General features: G+C 45.4%; 1 protein-coding gene and 1 long non-coding RNA gene across 2 annotated transcripts in view; one reads left to right on the plus strand and one right to left on the minus strand.

The window, feature by feature from the left end:
* TWF2 (twinfilin actin binding protein 2) overlaps positions 1-10,343 on the minus strand; it is a 90,585-nt gene extending 80,242 nt beyond the window's left edge. The window contains exon 1 of the mRNA XM_077325849.1: positions 10,192-10,343. Within this exon, the coding sequence (XP_077181964.1) occupies positions 10,192-10,216 (25 nt within the window). The 5' untranslated portion in view covers positions 10,217-10,343. The remainder of the gene's footprint in view (positions 1-10,191) is intronic.
* Positions 10,344-10,352: 9 nt separating this feature from the next.
* Positions 10,353-11,584, plus strand: LOC143832061 (uncharacterized). Its single transcript, XR_013229076.1, has 2 exons — positions 10,353-10,736; positions 10,946-11,584. It is a non-coding gene; the product is annotated as an uncharacterized LOC143832061 (long non-coding RNA).
* The last annotated feature ends 14,347 nt before the right edge of the window (positions 11,585-25,931 follow it).

The following is a 25,931-nucleotide window of genomic DNA, read 5'->3' on the forward strand; positions in this document are numbered from 1 at the left end:
TCCCTGAGCAATGATTTCAGGTTCCAGTTGATGCTATGCTCTTCTTATTACCAGTGATTTGCTGGAGTGTATGGAGATAGTACTGTTTACTTAATTAGCAGTTGAGGATTGTTGCCTCTTACTTATTTTCCCCTCTACTCTTAGTTTTAACAGGTCTACTAATTTTGTATCCTGGGTGTAAATCTGTCAGAATGAGTGCATTTCATATGGATTGTGATTTTTTTCACTCCACATGCAAGTTCTTGAAAGTTACTTGCATTAACTGGGAATGCCCAGATCAACAGCCAGGTTACCTGTGTGTCATTTGCTGCAGTGCAAACACACTCTCGCAAGGAATTTCCAGAAAGTTTACAACTCTGTTTCATGACAGTAGAGCACTTCACTGCATAGGGAGTTTCTGTATTTCACCGAGCGTTCTCCCTATCTAAACAAGGTCTCTCTGCAGGTTCTCTGTCCTGTCTTCAGGTGACAAATATACCTATGTAATGATGCTGGTCAAATGCAACCACTGCTGCCTATCTTTGCTAGGCCACCGTACAGCTTCCTCTGCAACTCTGCCTGCTTCCTTGAGTTGTCCATCTATGTCCCCTTGTAGAAATTTTGTGTCCTTTCTGGGGTACCTAAAACTCCCTTGTCCCTCTTTTGTAACACTTCCTGCCTTTAGGGAGATTTAAAAATCTATCTCCTCCGACTACACAACTGAGAATTTTATTTACCCATGAAACTTATTACCATTTTCCTTTCTGCATCAAATTTGACAAGAAGGACTCCTCGGGGAAGAATTTCATTCAAATGTGATGGAAAACAAAAAGTATAACTGAAAATGTGTTACTCATTGAAACCCTTGAGAAATTAACAACAAAGAGCATGACAAAAAGAAAACCTTAAGCAAAACAAAAAATACACATTCCCAGTAGGAGCCATTTCTGTATATACTGGGGCTGCCTGACCATCCTATAAGTATGGTCAAACACATTATGAGACTTTTAAGGTCAGAATTTTGGCCTCCTATTGGTTTGTTGAAGGTCCTGACACTACGTGAAAATCCTCAATGCAATCAGGAAGCTGAACTACTTGATTTCTCAGCTGAATCCATCTCAGGGAGTTGCAAGGATAAATGAAATAGCAAGGCATGGAAAGCCACCATACACCTCACAAGGACTGGGTGAGAAATAAACCTATATTAGCTAAATAACAAAGAGGGTTCACCGCTCTTCTGCAATGGTTTTGAGGGTGGAGTGCTAATCCACATTAATGATTATGAGAACATTTCTGCTAAATTAAACCTGGAATAAAAGGCATAACTTAAAGTGCATTTAATGTTCCCAAACATACAATGAAAGAATGGGAAAGCCCATTCTACTGCTGTAATGTAACCATGCAGGTGTGTTAAGAATTAAGCAACCTGTTTTCAATTATTTTTAGAGTGCACCCTGCAGCAAGGAATTATGAGTCTATTAAATGAGTTGTGAGACCAGATATTTATCTTTTGTTAATTTAGCCAGAACAAACCCAGCACCATTTTGTGTACTGTTTCCCCTACAGGAATTTTAGGTAGAGCAATCACTAGTGCAAAAATTAAACTAGCACTGGCCCTTTGCCCCGTCTACTTTTAATACTGCCAACATCCTGTAGAAACACTGGCTGCTTGTAGATATTATTTATTTACTTTGTTTATACTCCCACCTCCCTCCATTAGGGACCCCAAGTGGCTGATCTCATTCTCCTCTCTTCCATTTTATCCTCCCAACACTGCAAGGTAGGCTAAGCTGACAGTCTATGACTGGTCCAAGGCCACACAGCAACCATCCATGGCAGAGCAGTGACTCAAACCTAGGGCTCCTGGATCCTAGTGTAACATACTAACCACTATACCTGACTGGATCTCAACTGTGATAAATATATGTTTATAAGGGGCACATGTTCATTAAATTCTAAACTATGACTTAATTCCAATTTAGAATCCCAGTTTAAGAAGAAGGGGGAAAATCCCATTTGTCCAGGTACTTTTGTTTGGATTTCATAACAAATGACAGTTTAACTGAAGGCTTCTCACACTAGAACACGTCCAATGATGTCAGAGAGCAGGGAGAAGCAACAAAACATACAGAGGTTGTTTGAATATGGCCACTATGCCAGCCCAGTACTTTGATCAATGAGCAACTGGAGAACAGCTAAGGGGGGGGGGGGAATGGAGTGGGGCGATCTGGTATGAAACCCAAGTCAAACCTTTTGAGTTCTTTGTTTGATCCAATTTAAGTTCCTGGATTCAACTTCTTTCTGATGCTGTACATCAGAACAAACAAAATGGTGCTGGCAAAAAAATAACAACAACCCAAAGGATAGAGTTAAGAAAGTAACTGGGAGGATGGTACTGCTTCAAGACCATTTCAGGAAAATAGACTCAACTAGTTCAAATACAAGAATACTGGAATGAAGGATTTTTGCAGAGTAATAAGATACAAGCAACAGAGCACCAAGTCAGCTGTCACAGCCCATGCTATGAATTCCCAGCATTTGAAATGCAAACTTAAAGGTACCTCATGGAACCCTACAGACTCTCTTCACATGTTCATGTAAGCCCCCATCCTTATCCATTGCCTAGGGGGTAGGACATGTCCGGCTGCAGATAAGGGGAGAGGCCCTGGGCAAAGGATCGTGGTGGAGGCCTTGCTAACGAGGGCCACAGCCTGCTAGGCTGGGCCTGCTGACGAGGGCCTCCCAGGCCTCCCAGTTTGCTGACTGCTCGTTAAGGACTGCTAAGCAGCTGACTGCTAAGCAGCTCTGAGCTGCTGCCCAAGGCCACCTTAAGCTGCCTGGCCAGGGGCCCGGGGAGGAGACCCTTTCAAGGCACGTTCTTAGGAATGGGCTTTGAAGCTAGTCTTCTTATAAATCCCGTAATTAATTACTTAAGGGGGATTCCTCCTTTACTGCCCCTTTTTGCAATGGTACAAAGAAGCTTTATAGTAGTCACTTTGGTTCACTACACTGAAAAACAAAACAAAGAACTTTGTGGCTCCTTGCTAATGAATACATTTATTAGAACAAGCTTTCATGGGTGTAACTTCCAAAAGCATTATCAATGCTAAATAACTTAATTTGATAGTCTTCACACAACGTCTTCTATAGGTTATGAAAATGTATCAAATTCCTCCTTGTTTCTTGAACTGCTTGTTAGCCAAAATGTGTAAGCACTTAGAAAGATTAGAATCATCAGGAAGTCCACAACTACGGAAGTGCTGCTAGCTTTCACATGGGATAAATTTGGTTGAGACTAAAGGGAACAGAATCTGTGTTTTCAGAGCATGTCCATTAGATAGTTCCCTGCATTTCTAAATTTGGTCTCAAATAGAAATGCATGAAGCAAAACTTGAAAATGAAAGCAGCAATACTTTTTATGCAGTCTTCCCACTTATAGATTGTATCACCAAAGCTGATCCTGCAAGTTTCCTCTACTGTTCTCATAACCATGGGACTAGATCAGGTTCTTACGTGGATTTCATGCTCTTGAAAACATCTAGTAATGTAAAATTTCTGAAAATTTTGAAGCAATGGGGGAATACGTACTTTTTCCAGAAAAAACCTCAAAATTTGGGGGACATTGAAATGTATGCATTACTTTCTGGTCAATCCTAAGTTCTTTTACTGGTTGAACAACATAAAATGCATCATTTATAACTTAGCATATATACATTGTTTTAATTTGGCATGTTTATAGAACTTAAAAGTATAAATTCCCAGGTAGGTGTAGGTAGGGCGCTCAATGTCCAGGTTCCTACGACAAATGTCATAGATCGCTTCATTGTCAACCATGAAGGCACAGTCAGAATGTTCGAGGGTCGTGTGGGTAGTAAGGATGGAGTTATACGGCTCAACGACAGCAGTGGAAACTTGGGGAGCTGGGTATATGGCAAATTCTAACTTTGACTTCTTTCCATAGTCAACTGAGAGGCGTTCCATCAGCAGAGAGGTAAAACCTGAGCCTGTACCTCCTCCAAAGCTGTACAAGAAGAATTGCAAGTATACTTGAGATAGAGTTGCAAACTACTGCACCTTATGTTACTGTAGCACATGTGTCCTTAATTTTTGCCATCTGAGAAGGAAAAAATAAAAATTGAAGGTAGAAGAAAAATTCAGCAATAAAAAAAATAATTTTTTGGATAGAAACTCTCACAGAGTCACAATATGCCTCCAGGCATGTCTGGGTTTTAACTATATGAAAACACTTAACTTTTTAATACTGTATTATAATTAAACATATTATTAAACCATATCAATTGCTAACATTACTACATTTAAATAAAATATCTCCAAAATATTATATCTCAACAGTATAGAATTTTATTTTTCAGTATACCCCAATTTTTCTATTGGAAAAAAATGAAAGGGCCTCATATTTTTTTCATGCTGTACTTGAGAATTCTCACTTGAGAAAACCCATTTTATAGGGTTTTTCCAGAGCGTCATGAAATCCCTCATTTTTTCCATTGAAAAAAACTGAAAAAGTCCCCAAATGTTTTCAGGCTGCACATTTAGAATGTGAAGAACCTTGTATTAAGAAGCATTTCACTCTTTCTAAGGGTGGAGGGGGGGGAGAGAACTGATATAGAAGTTTTTTTTTGTTTCCCCTGTTTTTCCATTGGAAAAAAATGGGGGAAGGTCTCAAGGTAAAACAGTTTGTTTTCTGGTCCTTCACCTCCCTGGGACATCCATGCATCAGAATCATAACCCCTCCCCAAGCAAACAAGTCCTTTGGCAGTACAGTGTGAGAGTCTTGTGCAAAATCTTCAAGACTGCCTTTTCACAAGGATGGTGCCACTAAAAGGAAAACAGATCAGATGGTGCTCCGTGAGAGTTCTTTTTTTTTTAACTTTCTCAAGCATACTGCTTGATCAGGTAATTAATTTTCTGTATTTGTTGCTTTTGTGGAGCAGAAGCCAGGATATAATCAGCTGGTGGTTGAGCCACTAAGTGACAGTGACCATAAATATGATAGGTTCTGCCAAAGGAACTGCACCAAGGTGTTTACCAACAGGAAACATTCAGGACACTCAGATCTATTACTCCACACAACAGACTCCAAAGACCAGGAGGGGTAAAGCATCACTGCATGATTAATTGCCACTGAAACAGACAAAGCATTCAAGAATCTATAGCAGGTAAGAATTCTGTATTAAGCGTGGTGAAAAAGCTGACCCAGGAGGTCTTCAGTGCCTTTAGTTTCAACATTCTTATATCGATTATGTTACATAATTTATGGCCCACTTAAAGCCTCAATTGATATTCCAATATAGTTAAATATGGGGTGGGGGAAAGAATAATACACAGACGGCATTTTTTTCCTTTGCTTCCAATGGAAACAAAAATTACTGAAAGCACCCTTGCCATATTCAATTAGGTCACAGCACCTTCTGCTAAGATAACTTAAAGCAGCGGTCCCCAACCCCTGGGCCAGGGACTGGTCCGTGGATCAGTCGGTACCAGGCCGCGGCTCTTCCTTGTCCTCCTCCCCGGTTGCTGCCTCGGGGGCTGCCCTGCCACTCTGCCGCCGGCTCACCTTTGGTGCTCTCCGGCGGCCGCCATGGCTGGGGCTCCCCCTCGGCATGGCACTGTGTAGTTGCTGCTGGCAGCACCTCCCAGCTGGCGTCAGGAAGTCAGGGATGGCAGCAAGAAAGCAAGTGGAGCAGGGGCTCAGGAGGCAGAAATGTCCCTCAGCAAAAGACTACCCCCCCCCCGGGCCTCAGTAAAATTGTCAAGCATTGACCGGTCCCCGGTAATAAAAAGGTTGGGGACCACTGACTTAAAGCACACTGAGCTGGATCCTGTGCCATAAGGACTGAGGATCTGTTACATGTTCCCCGATCCCCCTTCCTGCCTACAACACACAACTTGAGTCCCCCGATACCTTGAGAGTTGCTTCCGAGGAATGCAAGACATTCAAGATCAAATATGTGGGCTGCGGGTTGCACTGAAGATCAAAAAGGGGTTGAAATTGCCCCCATGGAACAAGAGGCAGGACAGCAATGTCACTACCCTCCTCACTGAAGCCTACACACCATGACACTCTAAACTCCTGTGGGTCCTACAATCCCAGGAATCAGCTGTCCTAGAGTCATAAGAGACTGCTGAAGGGAGGGGAATGTGGGGAGAACCATGGCAACCCACACTTCCTACATAATCCAATCTACTGGTTTCCTTTAGAGATGTTTCAAGGTGTATTTCTTCTCACAGTGTATTTCAATGCAACTGTTTATGTTCTTCAGGCAGAGCATCAACATAAGTATTGAGGGAGGTAAAGAAAATACACAGGTGTGATTTCTTTAGGGCTCCCTCACAAACTCCCGATATACTGAAGTTCCTAGCAGGACTATTAAACTGAAATTCTTAAGCCCAATCAATAGCCATGCCTCAGATCTGGTTATACATGGGGAAAATGTATATGATCTTATATGCCTTCTTCTTTACTTCAGCTGCTCTGCTTGATTTGAATTAAGGGGCCTCTTGTGGCGCAGGGTGGTAAGGCAGCAGACATGCAGTCTGAAAGCTCTGCCCATGAGGCTGGGAGTTCGATCCCAGCAGCCGGCTCAAGGTTGACACAGCCTTCCATCCTTCCAAGGTCGGTAAAATGAGTACCCAGCTAGCTGGGGAGTAAACGGTAATGAGTGGGGAAGGCACTGGCAAACCACCCCGTATTGAGTCTGCCATGAAAACGCTAGAGGGCGTCACCCCAAGGGTCAGACATGACCCGGTGCTTGCTCAGGGGATACCTTTACCTTTACCTTGATTTGAATTATGGCATATTCCACTATTTACCAACTCAAGATCAAACCCACGCTTTTATGGCATAAACAGGGGACAGGAACAAGTAAATTGGAGAATGAGAATTACTGCCAAAGTTACATAGATATTTAGGCATTAAGCTCTATGCCAGAAGAAACCAAACTGACACAAAGGAGATAACACATCCTATTAAGGAACGTGTTATCAGAGAAAACTAGTAATTATGTTATTCTTGGGATGTACCCACCATCAAAAAAATGAACCAGCAACTAAAGTTTGGGGGACTACTAATGGTAGGCACAGAGAGCTACTTCCTGATGGGAGACAGGCTCGGCATGCCAGACACCTACAAGCCCCACAAGGGCTGTGACAATTCCATGTTGATTCTCATAGCCCAAAATAGCATACAAATGCCATACATCTGTGCAAGCGGTTAGAAAAAATTACCATGCTAGCAGAAAGCTCCCGCATGCAGGGAGTCTTTCTGACACACACAGAGTTCTATTTTAATACCTCTGTGCTGAATCAGCTGCACACTGCCGTATGGTCTGGATACTGTATTGTATGTATTCCCTTCATGGACACCCTGTCTTCCTCCGAATTGAGACCCAAAGTAGCGGATGTTGCTCTGCTCTCCTTCACAATAACAGCCCCATTAGGCTGAGAGATTCCATGGGAAAATGAGGATTTGAACATGAATCTCCCAGATCCTAGTCTCACACTCTAGCCACTACAAAAGTTGAATCCAATACCTCTTTATGACCAGAAAGAGCCAGACAAGGCAGACCACAAATACTGTTTAAAATAATGTGTAGCTTTATTTACAGAAGAAGACTAAGCAATTACACTAATATATACAGCAGACCAACAAGGCTACCCACTTGACTCTAACCACTACTCCACACTATTTTGCAACAATATCGTTGACTGGTTCTTCTGGGCCAGTTCACAAGTTGTAGACTCATGTTGGATAACGAACTGCTGAAGACTCTCATGGCTGGCCAGAGTCAACTGGCTGTTATGGGTTTTCCAGGCTGTGCGGCCATGGTCTGGTGATTTTAGTCCTTGATGTTTCGCCAGTATGTCAGGGACTAAAATTACCAGACCATGGCCACACAGCCTGGAAAACCCACAACAGCCAGTAATGTTGGACAAATACTGTGGGTGCATATTACTTCAAGCAGGACAGCAGACACTCATTTTTTGCAGTGGATGCATGCACCATCCTGATTGAAACAGCTACATCCACCCTGTGTGGGTGGTTTATGCTTTGCAGGCACACTGGTGATCAGAGGTCAATGACAGTTCCCTGCTGAATGCAGCCACTTCAGACACAGTGTTGTGGTTGTGATCTGTAATTGACTAAATAGTAGTGAAACTGCTAGTGTTCACTCGCAAGCAAAACCTAACTCATTGATGCTTAAATTAGTTGGAATTAATAGTTAAATCCAAATGGCCACAACATGTCAAGATTTCATGTGCCAGAAGAACAGTTGCTTAGATTGTTGCCAAAGGCAAAAGCCAGAAAGATCTTCAGGCATTCTTCCATCACCCTTAACAATACAGTAAAACAAAGTCGAAGGCTTTCAGTGCCAGCATCAACTGCCTGTTGTGGTTTTTTTCAGGCTCTGTGGTTGTAGCCGGGTAGTTTGTTCCCGATGTGCCACCAGTAACTGTGGCTGGCATCTTCAGAAAAAGGACACAAGATGGGGATCTCTCCACATTCTGGCAGGGAGAAATCCCCACCTTGCCATGTCCTACCTCTGATGATGCCAGCCATATTTACTTGAGAAACGTCAGGGACTAAAACCACCACACCTCAGCCGCACCGCCCAGAAAACCTGCAACAGCCAATACAGTTAAACATTTTGGCTAGTTTCCTGGTTACACACACACACACACACACGGAGCCTTTGCAATCACAGCTCTGAAACTTCTGTTCAAGATCCCTAACTGCAAACAAATTACAACTCTCACAGTTAAAGAGTAGGCATGTGGATATATCCTAGGAGACCATCCTATGTAATGATAGCCCTCTCAAGCATCCAATCATATTTGCTATTCAGTTTCATCCTATTATATCCTCACAGTTCCACTGTCAGCCCTTCCCCCTCATGGAATATTTCACTATAGCATCTCATACATTCCCAATATTAGCTGCACGAAATGTCTCAAGTTGCTAAGAAAATGCTGCTTGGAGGATTGAAATGATAGGGTGCTGGGTCTGGTTTAGGCCTGGGGTGCCATTCTACAGCTTGACACTACCTCTGCAAAATTCTTGGAAAGAAGTTAAAAATAGCAGGACAAAAGGCATCCAGTTCTTTTTCCTTTGTCATGGTTATTACAGCTCAGATATGTACTGTATAATTTTACTGTAGTAATGTATTATCACATTCTGACAGCTTTCTGACTCAAATCCTGCACCAGTTTTGCCTTCTGCAGCACTGACACTCCTCTGCATTTCAGAAACCATCCGCAAACATATAAAGAAACAAATAAGATTTGTGTTTCAGATTATCTTTCCTGTGATCATCTGGAGAATGCTAAAGGCGTGAGTGTGCAGGCGGGTGGGCACACACACACACAAGACAAAGTATGCAGAAAGGAAAATGGTTCCTGCAATTATGATTCACACTTCTTAGATCATTTAGTGGCAGAAGAAAAGCTGGCAGTTAATGGAGAAAAGAGTTATTGACAAGGCCTTTGCAGATCACAGAAATTGCAGCTGCCCTCCAAGAAGCCATGTCACCCACCACCAGAAAACCTGAAATGAATGTTGGCAGAAGGGGTAGATTTGATAGGTGCAGCAGACACATGCAGATCATCTGTAAAAAAGAGTGCTAAAACCTTACTGGGCCAAGCTAGTTAAAATGAATCACCTTGCATAGATACCACTGCAAAGTCTAGGCAACAAAGATGACAGGAGCGAAGCAGTGCTTTCTAGAAAATACAGAGGAACAAGGACTGTCCTCGGTTCACGGGCATTTACCCAGATGCAGGTAACCATGCCCCCTCCGCAAGGCCAGCCACCGCCGAGACAAGAAGCCAGCCCCAAAATGGATACTCTGGTGCCAGATGGTCTGGTCTTTCGGCGGCAAACAGGGGCCACCTCGATGAAGCAGGAATCGGCACAGGTCCCCGCACCCCCCAACACCGTGCGTTTGAAAAGCTCCCCTCCCTTTCCAGCTGATCCGATTGGGGATCCGAAGCAGGCGCAGAGCCCCGTTGCAACCCCGGCGCTAGCTGCACCCGCCTGGCTGCGGCGGCCACCTCTCCAGCAGAGCGGCGTGCAGAGCGGAGGGCTTTCCGGGCGAGGGAGCCCAGCGGCGGGCGCCAGCATCCCGGCCTCGGCCTTGACGGAGCCCTGCACGGCGGGCGTGGGGGGCTTGGCGGGGCCGGCCGCTTCCCTACCGTGGATGCCGGTCTGGTGAGTCATGGCTCCGCTCGCAGCGCTCGCTCCGCAGCCGCTGTCTCCCGGGCAGGAAACGGCTCCCAGCGCAGCGCCTCCCGCTTCCGGGTTCCTGCGGGCCGGCCACGAGGGGCTGGAGGCGGGGCCGCCGACCGCGGGGAGGGGCCGCGCCAGGGAAGGAGAGCGGGCGCCGCCGACGCCTGCTGGAGGCTCGCCCGGGCCCAGCAGCAGCAGCAGCAGCAGGAGGAGGAGAGGGCCCCGGCGCGCCTGGGAAGCAACTGGGGGCCCAAAGGGTCCTCCTCCCGCGGGAATGCGCTCTGCGGAGGATGGCATGGCGAAGGGCAAGGGGGAAGGGCCAGCCACGGGGAGGGAGGGAGGCCCCGGGCTGCAAGCCCATTCCCCTGGCATGGCCCTGGGCGTCGGCATTTCAGAAAGAATAAATATATAGGTTCTCCCCTCCCCTCATGAGAGGGTAATATACAGAAGCGGGGCGACTGGCCGCTGGCCCAGTGGGATCTAATGCTTGACCTCTAGCGTCTATTATAAGGTGACCAGATTTTAACATTGGTAAAGCGGGGGGGGGGGGTTCTTGATAAAAAAAATTGGTCTATATGGAGCAACAAAAATTTGCATAGAATGCTAAAATAGTATTGTAATATATTTTTTAAATTTCAACATAAGTACAATTTGCCAGGTGCCCCCAGATGTCCCTCCAAAAGTGGGACAATCTGGTCACCTTAGTCTATTATTTTACAGGCCCTTCGGAAGTGGGAGTTTGTAAATGTACTCCAGCAGAGGCGCCGGGAACAGAAATAAAATCAAGCCAACAGAGATGTTTAGAGAGTCATGGAAAAGGCTGAGGCACTCGATCCGGGAGAAGCAGGCTGCTGGGAAGGCTCTGCTTGCGCAAGTTATGTCTCCACCTTGACAGTAATGCTTAATTGCAAAGGATGCTTGGAGATAGACGTTTAGTTATACTCCCAGCTGTATTTAAAATGTGGTTCAACCAGATGCTGGGAGTTTTGCCTAAGGCAGTGGTTTTCAAACTCTCTGAAGATCTCGGGAGTTCCTCAGTGGGAAGATCCGTAATGAATGACGCTAGGCTTCCTGAAAGTGAGGATGTCCAGAAAAGAAGAAAAAGATGTGGTTTTTATACCCTGTAATTTATTACTACCTAAAGGGGCTTCAAAACCCTTCCTTTCCCCACAATTTTTAGCAAAGTTTTAGCAAAGAATTATATGGGTGAATTTGGCTGTTGTGACACAGTTTACTAATTTAACAGAATTAAATTTGGCTTTATATTTCCACTGTTATGATGGTAGTTCATAGTCCGAGGAAGAGTGCTTGCACTCAAAAGCTCACACCTTGAATAAATCTTCATTGGTCTTAAAGATGCTACTGGACTCTGATTTTGTTGTTTCCCCACAACAGACACCCTAGGTGGGGCTGAGAGAGCTCTAAGGGCCCACGGTCACCCAGCTGGCTGCATGTGGCGGTGGAGTGAAGAATCAAACCTGGCTCTCCAGATTAGATGGTGCTGTTCTTTGCCACTACACCAAGCTGTCCTGCAAATAGATCCCAGCCTCCAAGTGGTGCCTGGAAATTTCCTGGAATTACAGTTTATCTCCCAATTTAAGAAATCAGTTCACCTGGAGGAAATGAATGTTTTGGAGGGTGAAGTCCATGGCATTTTAATTTACTGAGGCCCTTGTCTCCCCCAGGTTCTACCCCTCAATCTCCAGGAGTTTCCCTACCTGGAGTGGCAACTCACCAGTGGCCGGGTGGACATAATAACAGTACCTCCAAAACACATCTGCTGGTGTGTATTGGGCACATCATTATGTGCATTGTCACTTCTTCAGAGGAGAATCTGATTGGCATCCTCTTTAAATTTAGTGCAGTGGTTCTCAACCTGGGGGTCAGGACCTCTTTGGGGGTTAAACAACCCTTTCATGGCAGGGCAAGCAGCTTGGCCGGGAAGGGGGCACCATCTACACAACAACCTTGTGGGGTAGATTGAGATAGAGCATTTATCTGTCTTCAGCAGCTGAAAGGAGTGAGATTGGCATGGTGGGACAAGAGGCAGAACTGAACTGAGAAACTCTGGGGAAAAAACAATTTATATACAGTCATGAACAATGGATCTTCACGCTATTGGTCAGTTTCGGTTTAGTTTCTGTGAAAGAACACTTGCATAGTTTTATGGCTGGGGGTCACCACAACACGAGGAACTGTATTAAAAGGTAGCGGCATTAGGATGGTTGAGAACCCCTGATTTAGAGCATATGCTGTGGATTTCAAACTGGGATACAGGAATCCAGAAAGGTCCTTTAAAGCAGCGATCGCAACCTTTCGGCGGCCGCGGACCACCATGATGGGGTGGGGGGAGAGGGCGCAAACGCATATGTGCGGGCTTGCCGCACGCGTTTGTGTCCGGTGGGGGCACATGCGCGGCAGCGCTGCGCGTGTGCGCAAAACTGCCGCACGTGCACATTTGCAGTTCCACCGGACACAAACGCGCATGCGTGGCAAGTCAGCGCATGCCCGTTTGCGCCAGTGGCATGCCAGCGGCCGCTGCTCCCTCTCCCTGCCCCTCCAGGCTTCACTTCCCCACCCTCCCGAAGCAAGAAGCTTGCCAGGCCACGAGGTAATCGGCCGCTTCGGCAGCCGTTTTGCTCACGGCCTGGCGAGCTTCTCGCTGCCAGGGGTGGGAAGAGGGAGCCACGGCCTGGCACCGGGCCACAGCCCAGGAGTTGGGGACCACTGCTTTAAAGGAGCCACTAGACAGAGGACAAACCAATCCTGCACCCATCCAGTTAACATAACTATGAAGCACTCTTGGTTTTCTGGGAATGAGGGAAGGACCTCACATCTGGAGAAGTGGGTCCTTTTAGTAGAGTAATACAGTGATAGGATGTTATTTACCAGGTGATAGTATTTACCTCCATGCATTGTTCTTATGTTATTACTAGTAATCAAGCCCGCTGTACCTGAAATACAGCAGGCGCTAGCGGGGCAGTGCGCAACCCCCGAGCCGGCTTTGTGCCTCTCAACACGTCAGGCGGCCGGCAAGGGAGCAACCGCGAGGCGCGGCAAGGGAGGCATGGGGAGCCGCGCTATGCACGGCTGGCAATTGCCGGCGTGCCGGTGGGCGGCCAATCGGAGGGCCCAATTGGCAGGCGCTTTGCGCCTGCCGATTGGGCCCTCCGATTGTCAGTCCAGAGGAAGGGGCCAATCGGCACCCTTCCTCATCACGGACAGAGCCTGCCCTAACTCCTCCCCCCCCCAGCCCTTAGCGCATTATTTAGTCCGCGGCGCCGCGGGCGGTGTTAAGATGTAAACCGCCCTGAGCCCCCGGGGAGGGCGGTATATAAATATAATAAATAAATTGAAAAGCTTCAACTACCTATTTCCACATGTTATACCCAAGGTCACCTAAGTCTAGGCTGTCATGTTTCCCAGAACTACTGGACAGGCTAGTGGGAGGAAAACGGGGGGAGTGGGCTCATAAGTGACACAGCAATGTGCTTGTGAGACGGCAGGCTGACCACATGCTGGTCAGTCAGGAGGCGGGCTCACTGGGCCGCAGTGCTAGAGGTGTGTGTAGTGCTGGCAAGGCTGTGGGGCGTCGTTGCACATGGCTGCCGAGCCTGTCTCTTTGTTGGAGCTGGGGCGATATCAGTGGAGATGGCTCGGCCATCGTAGCTGCCAGCGGTCATGGTGGGCCGGTGGGGAAGGTATGGCAGGAAAGGAGTGGTATCCTCACCGGCCAAGCAGCATCTGGCAGCAGATTTTTAATCATAATGGGGGATTGTAGTATGATAAAGTTTGGGAACTGCTGTCTTTGAGCTTCCAATCCTACACTCTACAGTATCCTGGAACACACTTTGAATCCTATGCATTGGGCACAAAACAGATGTGCTGCATGAAAATGTTATTTTTGATTGAAAATGATATGCAATTTTGTTGTTTTTACATACTTTGGCATCTACACTGAAGTGGCTTTTCTTGAGATTTTGCATAATATTGTCCCCAGAGTTTCCCCTGCTTTGATGTTGCCTTTCCCTTCAAACTTGTTTTAATCTATTTTTATTGTTAAGACCACAGTCAAAGTACTTTTACATGCCATGTGACTAAGGAGGTGCACATTGTTGAAGGTTGTGCCCATTTTGGCAACACTTTCCTTGCTCCAGACTCCCATGGCTACATTTTTTTCCTCCCACCAGAGCGCTATTCTAGGTTTCTTTTTAAAACACTAGCTGTATTGTTATAGCAGAATAATATGGCATCAATCTATTGCATGATCTACCATGATCTACCAGTTCCTGCGAATTCCCAGCTTCTTCTTTTTTAATTAAATGTTCATCCCTTTTAATTGCCACTATTTTTATTGCCTTCCAGTGGTAAAGGTAAAGGCATGGGAGCCTGTGGTCAAGAAAGTGCAAGGAAAATTGCCATGTGGATAGTCCATTACCAACACAAATGCTCAACTGCGGCAACCACAAGAGCTACATAGAGAGCTGTTACCATGAGAATCATAGAATCATAGAGTTGGAAGGGGCCATACAGGCCATCTAGTCCAACCCCCTCCTCAATGCAGGATCAGCCCTAAGCATCCTAAAGCATCCAAGAAAAGTGTGTATCCAACCTTTGCTTGAAGACTGCCAGTGAGGGGGAGCTCACCACCTCCTTCGGCAGCCTATTCCACTGCTGAACTACTCTGACTGTGAAAAAGTTTTTCCTGGTATCTAGCCTATATCGTTGTACTTGTAGTTTAAACCCATTACTGCGCATCCTTTCCTCTACAGCCAATGGGAACAGCATCCTGCCCTCTAAGTGACAACCTTTCAAATACTTAAAGAGGGCTATCATGTCAACCTCCTTTTCTCCAGGCTGAACATTCCCAAGACCCTCAACCTATCTTCATACGGCTTGGTCCCTTGGCCCCAGATCATCCCTGTTGCTCTCCTCTGTACCCTTTCAATTTTATCATTTGTACAATCACATCAAAAACTGCAGAGGCTTGCTCCCCTTAAGCTGCAGCTGCAACGCAGTATTTATAGGAGGCATCTGGGACTTAGCTCTGCTGTCCCAACCATTCTATCTCCAGCCCTGCAGCCTTTCTGTCCTTACATCATCTTTAGCATACCTGAAAGCCGGTATGCTGCTCTGCCAGGTTGCACACAGGGTACTGATAAGTTATGCCCTCGGCCAGAAAGCTGAGATCAAATTTTTAAGCAGGCTCAAGAATCCAAAGTCCAGTCCACTGAGTCAAAGCCAAGGAAGTCAGTCCACCAAGGGAGATGGGGAGGGCAGAGTCAAAGGATGAGCGGGGGGGGGGATAAACACCAGAGAAAGAGTTCCGAAGCCCTGCTGTGTTCAAGCAGCCAGGGAGCAGACTCAAAAGCTGGGCCAGAGCCAGGAAAGGAGACAAGAACCAAGCTGAAGTCAGTTACTGGAAATGAAGTCAAGAGCCAAGCTTAAGTCAGGAATCAGAGTCAAAACCAGGAGAGCTTTGCTGCAGTAACCCTGAATACTGGGCGTCTAGGCAGACAGGCATGGGTTACACCCATGCAGAGGCTTGCCCCAACCTTCTCCTTAATTATACCATGGCTGGGTGGGGAAACCATAAAGTGAAGGGCTTACAGCTAGGCCCAGTCTTCATCCGAGGAAGGAGCCTCAGCTGCGTGCCATCAGGACTGACAGCATGCTAACAGTTGGGCCAATCACCTGACTGCTGTCAGATTTCCATGGTGTCACCATTGCTGCCACTCCAACAGGCCTTTCGGGCTGGACAAGGTCTTACCTCTTGACCTTGAGGGTGCTGACATGCAGAGCGGGGTAGGAGCCTGGCTGGGCCCAGGCTATTCATCATCTGAAGGACTGGGACAGCCCCGATCCATGATCAAATCCTTGGTGGCAAGCACAGGGTGTGTGCTTGGCCCAGGTAGTGCACCAGGGTGAGTTGTGTCCTCTGGCTTGCTCTCTGGTGGTTCCCCACGAAGTGTAGATGGCACAGGCATGACACCTGGCTGCAGACATTATGTGAGCAAAGGGCTCAGGAGAAACTGGATCAACCCAAAATGGAAGGGAAGGGATACAGAAATGTCAAAGATTAGAAGGAAGAAGGCTTAATAGGACAAAGGACAAAAAGGGAACTTGAGAAGAAACAGACAGGAAGCAAACACCATAGAATGCTTCAGTAGGGGCCATGATGAGGGTCACTAGATTACTTTATTCACTTCACTGATGGGTGTCCTGCTCTCTCACTGGCAAAAAACCTCCACAAACTGCAGTCTGTCTGGAGTGGGATTTGAATTCACGCCTTGTTTCAGAGATGGAGCAAAGCCCCCACTTTGCATCTGGCACCTTAAAGGACTAGGTCATCCTGAGAGTCATGTGTGAGGCATTTTTCCACTGATCCTTTGCAGTTAGGAAGGAGCCAATCCTTACCTTTCCCCACGCTGGGTATAAGTTTTGCATCTTTCCACTCGTACATACAATTCTCTGAGCAACAATCAACTCTTTCTCCTGATGTGGGAAGTCCAATGGCATGCTCCCAAATCAAGCCCCAAAATTGCCCTGGTGGCAGCTGATGTATCCCCACTCTTTTGCATCCTCAGATGTGAAGGGGAGCAGAAGCCGCCTTGTTCTTTTAGGATGTTTCCTGCCTTTTCTGGTCTCCAAGGCAGTCTGACCATGAGAAGAGCAGTCTCAAAATTAAGTATTCTTTGGACAGGAGTTTCTGGGGCTTAAATAGGCCACCTTTTTTCTCTCTCCCTCCATTTTATCCATCACAAGGGCTCTAGGCCTCACATCTTCCTTCCCTAAGGCTTGAATGGGGTAGGGTCCTGGAGGCTCAGAGCCACTGTCTCTAGAAAGCCCAGGAGGACGGCCAGAGACCTAGTAGAGCATGGGCCCACCAGCCATCTGATTGGCACAGCCAGTCCAGTCTATTCTGGGCAAGCACCTGGCCTCCTAATAGTCAGGGTCAGCATGGGCAAGGGACTGGTTGGTTGCCTGTCTCTTTGGTGGGGCACAGCTGCAAGTCTGGGCTTTGTCAGCAGGGTGAGTGCCATCCGCAGGAGGGAAGTAGGAATGGGAGGGGTATGTTTCCAGACATCTGATGCAGCAATCACAAGCCAGGAATCCGAGATGGAAAGCTCAGCAAAGGAAAAAAGAAGGGATTCATTCTTAGGAGCCAGAATACTCAGGCAGCAATAGCTTAAGTTGGTGCCTTAGATTAGCGATCCCCAACCTGTGGGCCGCGGACCACATGTGGTCTGTTGACTAATTGGAGGTGGGCCGTGAAGGACGCCTCCCTCCCCCCGGCCCTTTATTTCATCCCCCCCAGACCTTTACAACACACTTTGGGAGTCATTGTCTCCCATCACTCCCAGATGGGACTATCTCGTTGCAGAGAAACAAGCTCAGGGTTCCCATTGATTTGTCATTGTCATGAGTTAAAATTTCCATGAAAATAAAATGTTCCTTATGTTCATTGTTGTGGCGTGTCTGTATCTTATTTTGAATGGATGTTTAAACATTACCATAGCGATCAGAGAGCGTTAGGACAGTGGTTTGGAGTAGAGGAGTAAACTACCCCCCCCCACCGGGCCTCAGTAAAATTATCAAGCGTTGAGTGTTCCCCGGTGATAAAAAGGTTGGGGACCACTGCCTTAGATCACTCAGAAACTGAGATTTTCAACAAAAACTTTTTTGCTGTAAAAGGGACAATACTGAAGCTGTCAAGAGTGGGCTCCAAATCTCCCCTGGAGAAGCAAAGCCCTTGTCTTGTGCCTAGTGCTTTAGACGAGTTGAGAATTGCAACAAAAATACAGTAGAGCCAAGGTCCCAATTCAACTCAAGCCCCCCCCCCCCCCCCAATATTTCAAGCAGAAACATTGGAACTGTGACAGAAGCCCTGACATCTTACTAGGGATTAGTTGCCATCTAAGTCTTTTAAAGATAGTTTTTAGGATTGCAGTTTCAGTGAAGAATAACACTGAAAGATTGTTCCATGTTGTAAGTTCAGACTGTCTCTTTTCATTAAACATCTATGAAGCTGGACAGTTACTGTTGTGTTTTCAGTTATTTTATGTTTTTAACTCTGGGACACCAGTGCAATGTCCTGTTCATTGTACCACACATCATTTTAGCTGTCCATCATAACTGACTGTGATGGCAAAGCATATTGGCTCTTACAGGAAACATGTATATTAATTCTCCAGTTTTTGTGCCCCTCTCTAGCCTGCATGACTGATAATGTCATGTCCAGTCATCACTGGTTAGAAGATGCCTCTTCAGTTTCATGGACATCAACAACCTGTATCCTTGAGAGATGAGCTTACCTTGGTATTCTGCTGCCATCTGGTGGATTCACCATACTTTGTCTCCCCATCCTGTGATTGTAAAATGGAAGAATGCATCAAGTTCTCTAGCTTGGTTTCATAAACTCTTTCCCAGTGCTCACTAACCCACTATGGAAGACATCAATAAAATTCAACATAGTAACAATTAATTGTACATTTATTCAAAATCCAATTAAAACTTCTCTATTCAGCAAAATGGATGAACTTGATTAAGTTGCAAATGTACTTGGTTCTATGTTAAAAATCATTCTTTTGTATTTACAAAAATGCTAGGCTGCACATAGGGTTCAGGTGTATATCACCTATGTCCATCTGTGTTGTGGTTAACTGTATTTATTTGAATGTTATGTCATTAAAGTTTACCTATATCTGATGAATTTGATCCAGTTATTCCAGCTTTTCAAAATCTGATAGTCATTTAGCAAGGATTTTAGATACCACATTTAGTGGCTACTTCACTGTTAGTCTTAATGCAATGGATGGGTTTGATGAAATCATACCAGTTTAAAATCATTTAGCAGAAATTTTCAATCACCGTGTTTAGTAATCTAGAATTGATGGTATTCCATCAGTTGCGCAAGCAAGTATGTTAGTAAGTGGAATTTCCCTGTTTCTTCCTCTTTGAAGAACTACTCAACAATGTGATATGTTGACTCTCCTTTAGTATCTGTTCTTGCAAATAATACATATTGAGTCAAACGTTCATCTTTTATGAATTGCACATAAGCGAGAAGCAAAGATTCATTGCCTGGTAAAGTTTACTTATCCACCTGTAAGGTTAGCTTTAGAATGTAGATGTAGATTCTGCATTGCCAGCAAAATGCTGAAAAATGTCAGAGAGACAACCCCCAAACAGGGTATAGTGGTGAGACCAGAGCTCTGGAGGCATTTTTACTAAAAAATCCAATATGTTAGACCATATTTCAGCACGATGAAGAAGCAGAAATATGTATTGCCATTTGCCAGCATGGTCAATCAGAAGAAGAAGAGAGAAGGGGAGTGGGAGTTGGTTCTTCTATGCCACTGTGAAGGTATGGTTTAACAGCGCCACCATTTTGTTGTTTAATGTGCACTTGCTCTTTTGTAACATGTTATTCTGGCTCTTATTCCTATTAACTAGTTATATATTTTTTACAGATTGTTGCTGATACTGGTCTTGTATGAAAACTGAAAAACCTCTTTGTAACAGTTGAGTAAGTACCTGAAATGACATTTTTCCTTTCATTTACTCTGTGGATTTTTAAATCACTAATCTTTTCAAAAATTGTGGTTTATTATGTCCCTCTTATAGTTTGCCACTGCAGAAAATATTTTTGAAACCGCTTAATAACCAGTATGCATTCTGGCATACTTTGCTTATTGACCTCATCTGAGTAGCTGTTTGTCATCTTCCTTGACAAGTCATTTCCCCTGTTACCACCTGGAAGTTGGCAACCTTTGTATCCTCCCAACACTCACAGGCCTGTTACTGGCTCTAGTTATTCTAGGGCCTCTAGTTCCATTTCCCTCCTCCCTTTCTCCGCCCTTCCTCTCTTCCTCCAGGGCAGCAGTGGCCAAACTGGGACTCTCCAGATGTCCATGGACTACAATTACTATGTTCCTCTGAGCCCTGGCAAAAGCTCATGGTAATTGCAGTCCATGGTCACCAGTTTGGCCATCCCTGCTCTAGGGGAAAAGCTACTGTTGCTAAGTTACTTTCTAGAAATCAAAAAGTACCACAGGATTTGGAAAAAGTATGGCAGGATATATTATACCTAACATAATATTCTGACTATCAGGGGGGCAAACTTCTTAATTTGAGGGAGGGGGTTGAAAAGAAGCAAGGCCTAATATTTAGAGTTGACAGCTCTAATTTGAAAATTCCTGGAGAGTTGTGGGTGGGGAGAATGAAGCCAGGAATCAGCAGGGTTGCAGGAGGGGATAAAGTCACCAACCTCCAATCAGTGGCTGGAGATCTCCTGTGGTTACTACTTATCTCCAGCCAACAGAGATCCATTTGACTGGAGAAAAATGGCCACTTTGGAAAGCAGACACTATGGTATTATACCTCATTGAACTCTCTCTGCTCCCCAAACCCTGCCTGTCTCAGGCTCTACCCCAGGTATTTTCCAGCTCAGAGCTGGCAACCCTAGGGGGAAAAGGACACCAGTGTAGTATAATACCAGAGTCCACCCTCTAAAATATTGTATTGCAAAGGGCGTGGGGAAACTGTTACTATTTATTTAGAATTAAGGGCCATTTAAATCACTGGGAGTAATTTACAAGAGCAGTGTTCTGCAATCCAGTATAAGTTGGGCAATAGGACTTTTACAAAAAATGGACATACAGCAAACAGAAAATGAACTGAGTCTCGAAGGGAGCTAAATCCAGAAGCAAATCCAAAGCCTGACCCACCTGCAAAGTAGAAGTGAGTTGGTATGCAGAAGAGAAAAATAGACCCAAGGGGAATGCTTGGTAAAAGTGATAGGAAACACCAGTGCATAGGAGGCCAGAGTGTGGAGAAGCACTCTATTGACAATGGTCTTAGCTTTTGTTCTTGCACAGGAAATCTTTTTCACTATATCTGGATCAGAATATACCACTTCATTTAGTTTTGAAGTGCAATCCATAGACCTATATGGTAGGTCATGTTTACAGCATGAGAGAACAATACTCCTTTTACTGCTGTAACTTGGTCTTTTGTTTTTGAATTTTGTTTGATAACGAATTCATTGACCTTTGAGCTATTAAGACAGCTCTGGACTTTTTCCTCTGCTTGTCACTGTTGACATGCCGTGACTTTTTTTGTTTGCCAAAGACACCAAACTCTTTGACGTAGTGCATTTGGCTTCATTTTCATTTCCGTGAAGCAAGGAAATTTTGTTTCAAGTTTGTGGCTAAAGTTAGACTTTCTCTTTGGCATATTCCTGGTCAAAAGGGAAAAATACAAGTTGCTTCACCTTCTGTAGGTTGGGATATTCCAATAGGCTTCTCTCCAGCACACAAGGTTGCTCACCAGTAGCAGAAGGCAACAAAAGCAATGGAAGGCCTCTCATGCAAACTCAGTCACAGTACAACAGAGAGAGCTGTTTCCAGAGCTCAGAGTCTTAGAATAATAAGATACTTTACTTGGATTTAAGATTCAAACAAATCTTAAAGAGGACACAAACACACAGATTCAAAACAGAAAGCAAGGTCTTTAGTTTTCTCGCAGAAACAGGCATTGTATGGGACTTAGTTGCCAGGCAGCTTTGCCTCAACTTGTTTTCTGCTAGGCCTCTAAACACATGTGAACTGTTTGTAGTCATGATCCATTGCTATTGCACAGCTAGCAAGAGCAACATGAGGAATGTCCAGGACCTCTTCATTTCCTGGCAGTGGATAGGGACTCGTATGGCATTGCTATGGGGAGGGAAGGGCATGGAGAAAACCAATCCACAGCCCTAAGAGATAAACAACAATGAAATAGGAAGTCTTATTCAACAAACATACTAGGAAGTGGCGTAGGTGGCAAAACTGAAGCTTCTCTCCACTGGGGGACTGCAGGGCAAAATAGGCTCAGCCTCTCAGAAAAAGAAAAAGAAAAGGGGGGGGAGGGCATTTTCATCAGTCTTTGTAAAAGAACCCAAAAGCCTACAGACACTTAAAAAAAAGAGGACATTCTTCTTGTGGCTTTGGGCAGTATGTCTTCCTTTTTGCTGATAGCAGGTTTCACTTCCCAATTATTTCTCTCTCAACTGTTATTTTAAGATCATAAAAATGCATACCTACATTTGTTCTCCAAGAAACAGTGGGCAGATTATCTCTTTTAATGGATTAGCCAATAAATTAAGGATTAAGGAAACTAATGTGCCAAACTCGCCATTGAGCAAAATGAACATTTATACCAGCAAGCCATGGGATCAGTTTGGGCCCAGATAATGCTGCAGGAAAAATTTCTTTGCAAAGCGAAATATGTGACAGAAGATCACCATCTGATCTCTGCAGGGCAGGGTGTGGCCAAGGTGCAAAACCTGTCTGGGAGATTTAGGGGAGACCACAGTTCAGTTGGTAGAGAAACTTGACTTGTCTCCAGCGTCCCCAGCAAAAATGATTAGGCTGTAGGTGCTGTGAAATATCTCAAACCTGACAACTACTGTTATTCTGAGTAGACACTGATGATCTGAATCATGTATCTGAATTCAGTATCAGCAGCTTACAATTGCCTTCCCTTCCTTTCCCTACAACAGTCACCTTGTGAAGGAGGTGGAGCTGAAAGAGTTTGAAGAGATCTGTTATGGGCCCAAGGTCACCTAAGCAGGCTTCAGGTGGAAAACTGGGGAAGCAAGCCTGGTTCTCCAGATTAGAGTCCACCATTCTTAACCACCAGACCACACTGTGCCCCAAGACACAGAGGAACTGCATAAGTACCCGAATGTACTTCCAGTGGCTGCATCTCATATTTGGGGTATTGCTTGTGGCACAAGTGCCCCAAAGGTTTGCCTACCATTAGGGCAGACCAGATGTGTACAACTCAAATCACGCTGAGGGTCAAATCACTTTTTAATTCAGAGGACTCTATCACTGTGCCGTCCTTTGCAGGTCTACCAAGACATCTGTTCACTGGGACTTACTCCCATGAAAGTATCTTTAGGATTACCCTGTCGCATTTTGTACTTATGCATATTTGTACCAAATAAAGACACAGTGATGCTTGAATCACTAAATTTAAAAATATTCTCTGGGCTAGATCATAAGCAACAAACTCTTCATCAAAGGTGAATAATTCTCCCTCCTCACACATACACAGTTTTTTTCACTCTACGGGTCTTTCTGCACCTCTGTCCCCAAACATACCAACACTCTCTCTATATATACCTCCTTTTCAGATATTGCTTCTTTTTTCTGTTTCCACACATTACAGGTTTCTAGCCATTCTTTGTGGCCATCTGTTACCCCCACTTTTCCCTACATACCACAAAGTCTGCAGCAGATCCCTTGCTATAACCAACCTGTTGGTGCCAGGTAACACAAACAGGTTGCAAATACCCAAACAGCCTGTCAATTAATTGCTTTCTGATTGGAAGTGGTGAACAGGTGCTTAACATCATTACACAATGCTGAATCAAATCATATGGAAAGGGCGGCAGCATCCTTTTTCTGTGCCTCTTCAAGAGGGAGAGAGATGTGTATGAACAGGTGGTATAATCTACAGAAGGTGGTGGATAATCATATGAAAGAAACCAAGTGTGTAAGAGCAGAACCAAATCAAAGTCCAGGTGAGTAGCTATGTTGGTCTGAAGCAGCAGAACAAAGTTTGAGTCCAGCAGCATCTTTAATACCAGAAAAGTTTTATTTAAGATATATATAAACATTTGTGTGCAAGCACTTTTCTTCAGATGTAATAGAACAAAAATAGAACAAAAAAATAGAACACATATAAGTTGGAGTGTGTGTGTGTGAATTGCCAAGAAGGTTTAGCTAGAGTTCAGATACAGAATTAACTGGGCAATTATTTCTGAGATAGCATTGTTGTTATCACCATCACCCACCATAAAAATACGAGTTAACGAAGTTTGAATTAACTGGCAGCCCCAAAGTCAAGACGTTCAATTCTGAGCGCAACCAGGAACTGGGATTAGTGTGTGCAGTTGGACATTCCTTCCGTTACATTTGAAACAGCTTTCCTTAAATGTTACGCAGATAGGTTAATAATAGATGTTTAAGTAACTAGGCAATAAATATAGCTAAGATTGGAACAGCACATTTGGTAAGACATTTAAGTTGGCATGCAGATGAGAAAGGAATAAACAACATATATGGGAACTGAATGAGAGTTCGGTGGTCCCCTCTCCCAAACCAAAATATGTGCCGGCAACAGCATGTGGAACATGCCAAATAATGGCTGGAGTGGCAGCTGGCAAGTCTGGGCACCAGGCCCCGCCCACTGCACTGCCTCAGCTGCTGCCTCCACCACCCCTGAGCCCACGCTCTTCAGATGGCACGAGCAGCCTCGGAGGGCAGGCAGCAGCAGTGTGGCAAACAGGGCTCGGCTTGGGGGCTTGCCAGCCACCGCCACTTGTTCTTCGAGGCCACCCATGCTCTCCTGAGGCTAGGGGCGGATCCAGAGGACAAGCGGCAGCAGCTGGCAAGGCCCGTAGCCGAGCCCCATTCACTGCTGCCACTCATCCTGTAAGGCTGCCCATGCTCTCCTGAGGGCACACTCTCTGGGGCGGGACTACAGATATCACGTCCATAGTCACATCTGTTTGAGAGGCTGCACCAATAGATGTTTCCGCGTTAACAAGTTCAATTTCTGGGTATAAGAGAATCCTTAGTGACTTAGTATTCGTAGGGAGATAAGAAACCAATGGGCCTGTTAAGTCCAGGGGGCTCCATTGTGAGTGTCGTAATAACATGTTCGTTTTCAAAAGTGACCAGTCAGCTAACCTCTGAAAATTCACTACAAGACAGCAACTATCTTCTTTTGGCTTGATCAACGTCTGAACATAGTTAACTGTGCCTCATATGAAGTTCAGTCTGAAATTCTAAAAAATTATTTTCACTACCAGCCAATGCCAAATCCTGTGGCAGGAGACTCTGCACCTTATCAAGGTATGTGAAAGGACATATGCCTTTAGCAGGGGTATCTTGCACCCCCAAATGGCTTGTAACAATGGTCACACTAGCCACAAGTTACAGTAAACGCACAATCCCTGCACAGTTCATACTTGGTGGTGTGTGCATGCCTTGAATTGTCCTCATATGACATTCAGTGCATGGATCAATGAACGTCTGACAGAAACCCCACAATCATCTGGGTGCTGCCCCACCCCCCTTTTATCAGTAAAATGGAAGCAGGTTGGCTCTGTCTTCCAAAGAAGCATCTGTTGTCACGGTATAGGTTCAGGTGTGTAGCTGTGATGGTTTGAAGCAGCAGAACAAAGTTTGAGTCGAGTGGCATTTTTAAGACCGACAAAGTTTAATTCTGGGTATAAGCTTTTGTGAGCACCCACACTTCCAGGATGTTGTACCTGAGGAAGTGCGCTTGCACAAAGCGCATATCTTGAATAAATCTTTGTTGGTCGCAAAGGTGCCCCTAGACTCTACATTTTGTTCTGCTATTTGAGCATTCACTGTGGGGCGGTCCCAGAGCCCCGAAACCAGAGGGAGGCCCTCACACAGTAGTGACAGAAGGAGCGAGACATAGTGGGCGCCCGTCTGCCTTAGCGCGGCGCCCGATCCCGCGAAGGGCGTTGGTCCTCCTCCGAGAGCCTGGAGCGGCGTCGCGCACACGGCAGCAACCACACACGAGCCCCTTTGGGCCCCCGACGGGAAGCGCGGAGGAAGAAGCGCGTCCCGAGCCGCGTGCTGATGCGTCACAGGCTCTGCCGTCATTGGTTGTCGGAATG

Source organism: Paroedura picta, chromosome 3 (assembly GCF_049243985.1).
Source record: "Paroedura picta isolate Pp20150507F chromosome 3, Ppicta_v3.0, whole genome shotgun sequence".
In the NCBI taxonomy this organism is placed as follows: domain Eukaryota; kingdom Metazoa; phylum Chordata; class Lepidosauria; order Squamata; family Gekkonidae; genus Paroedura; species Paroedura picta.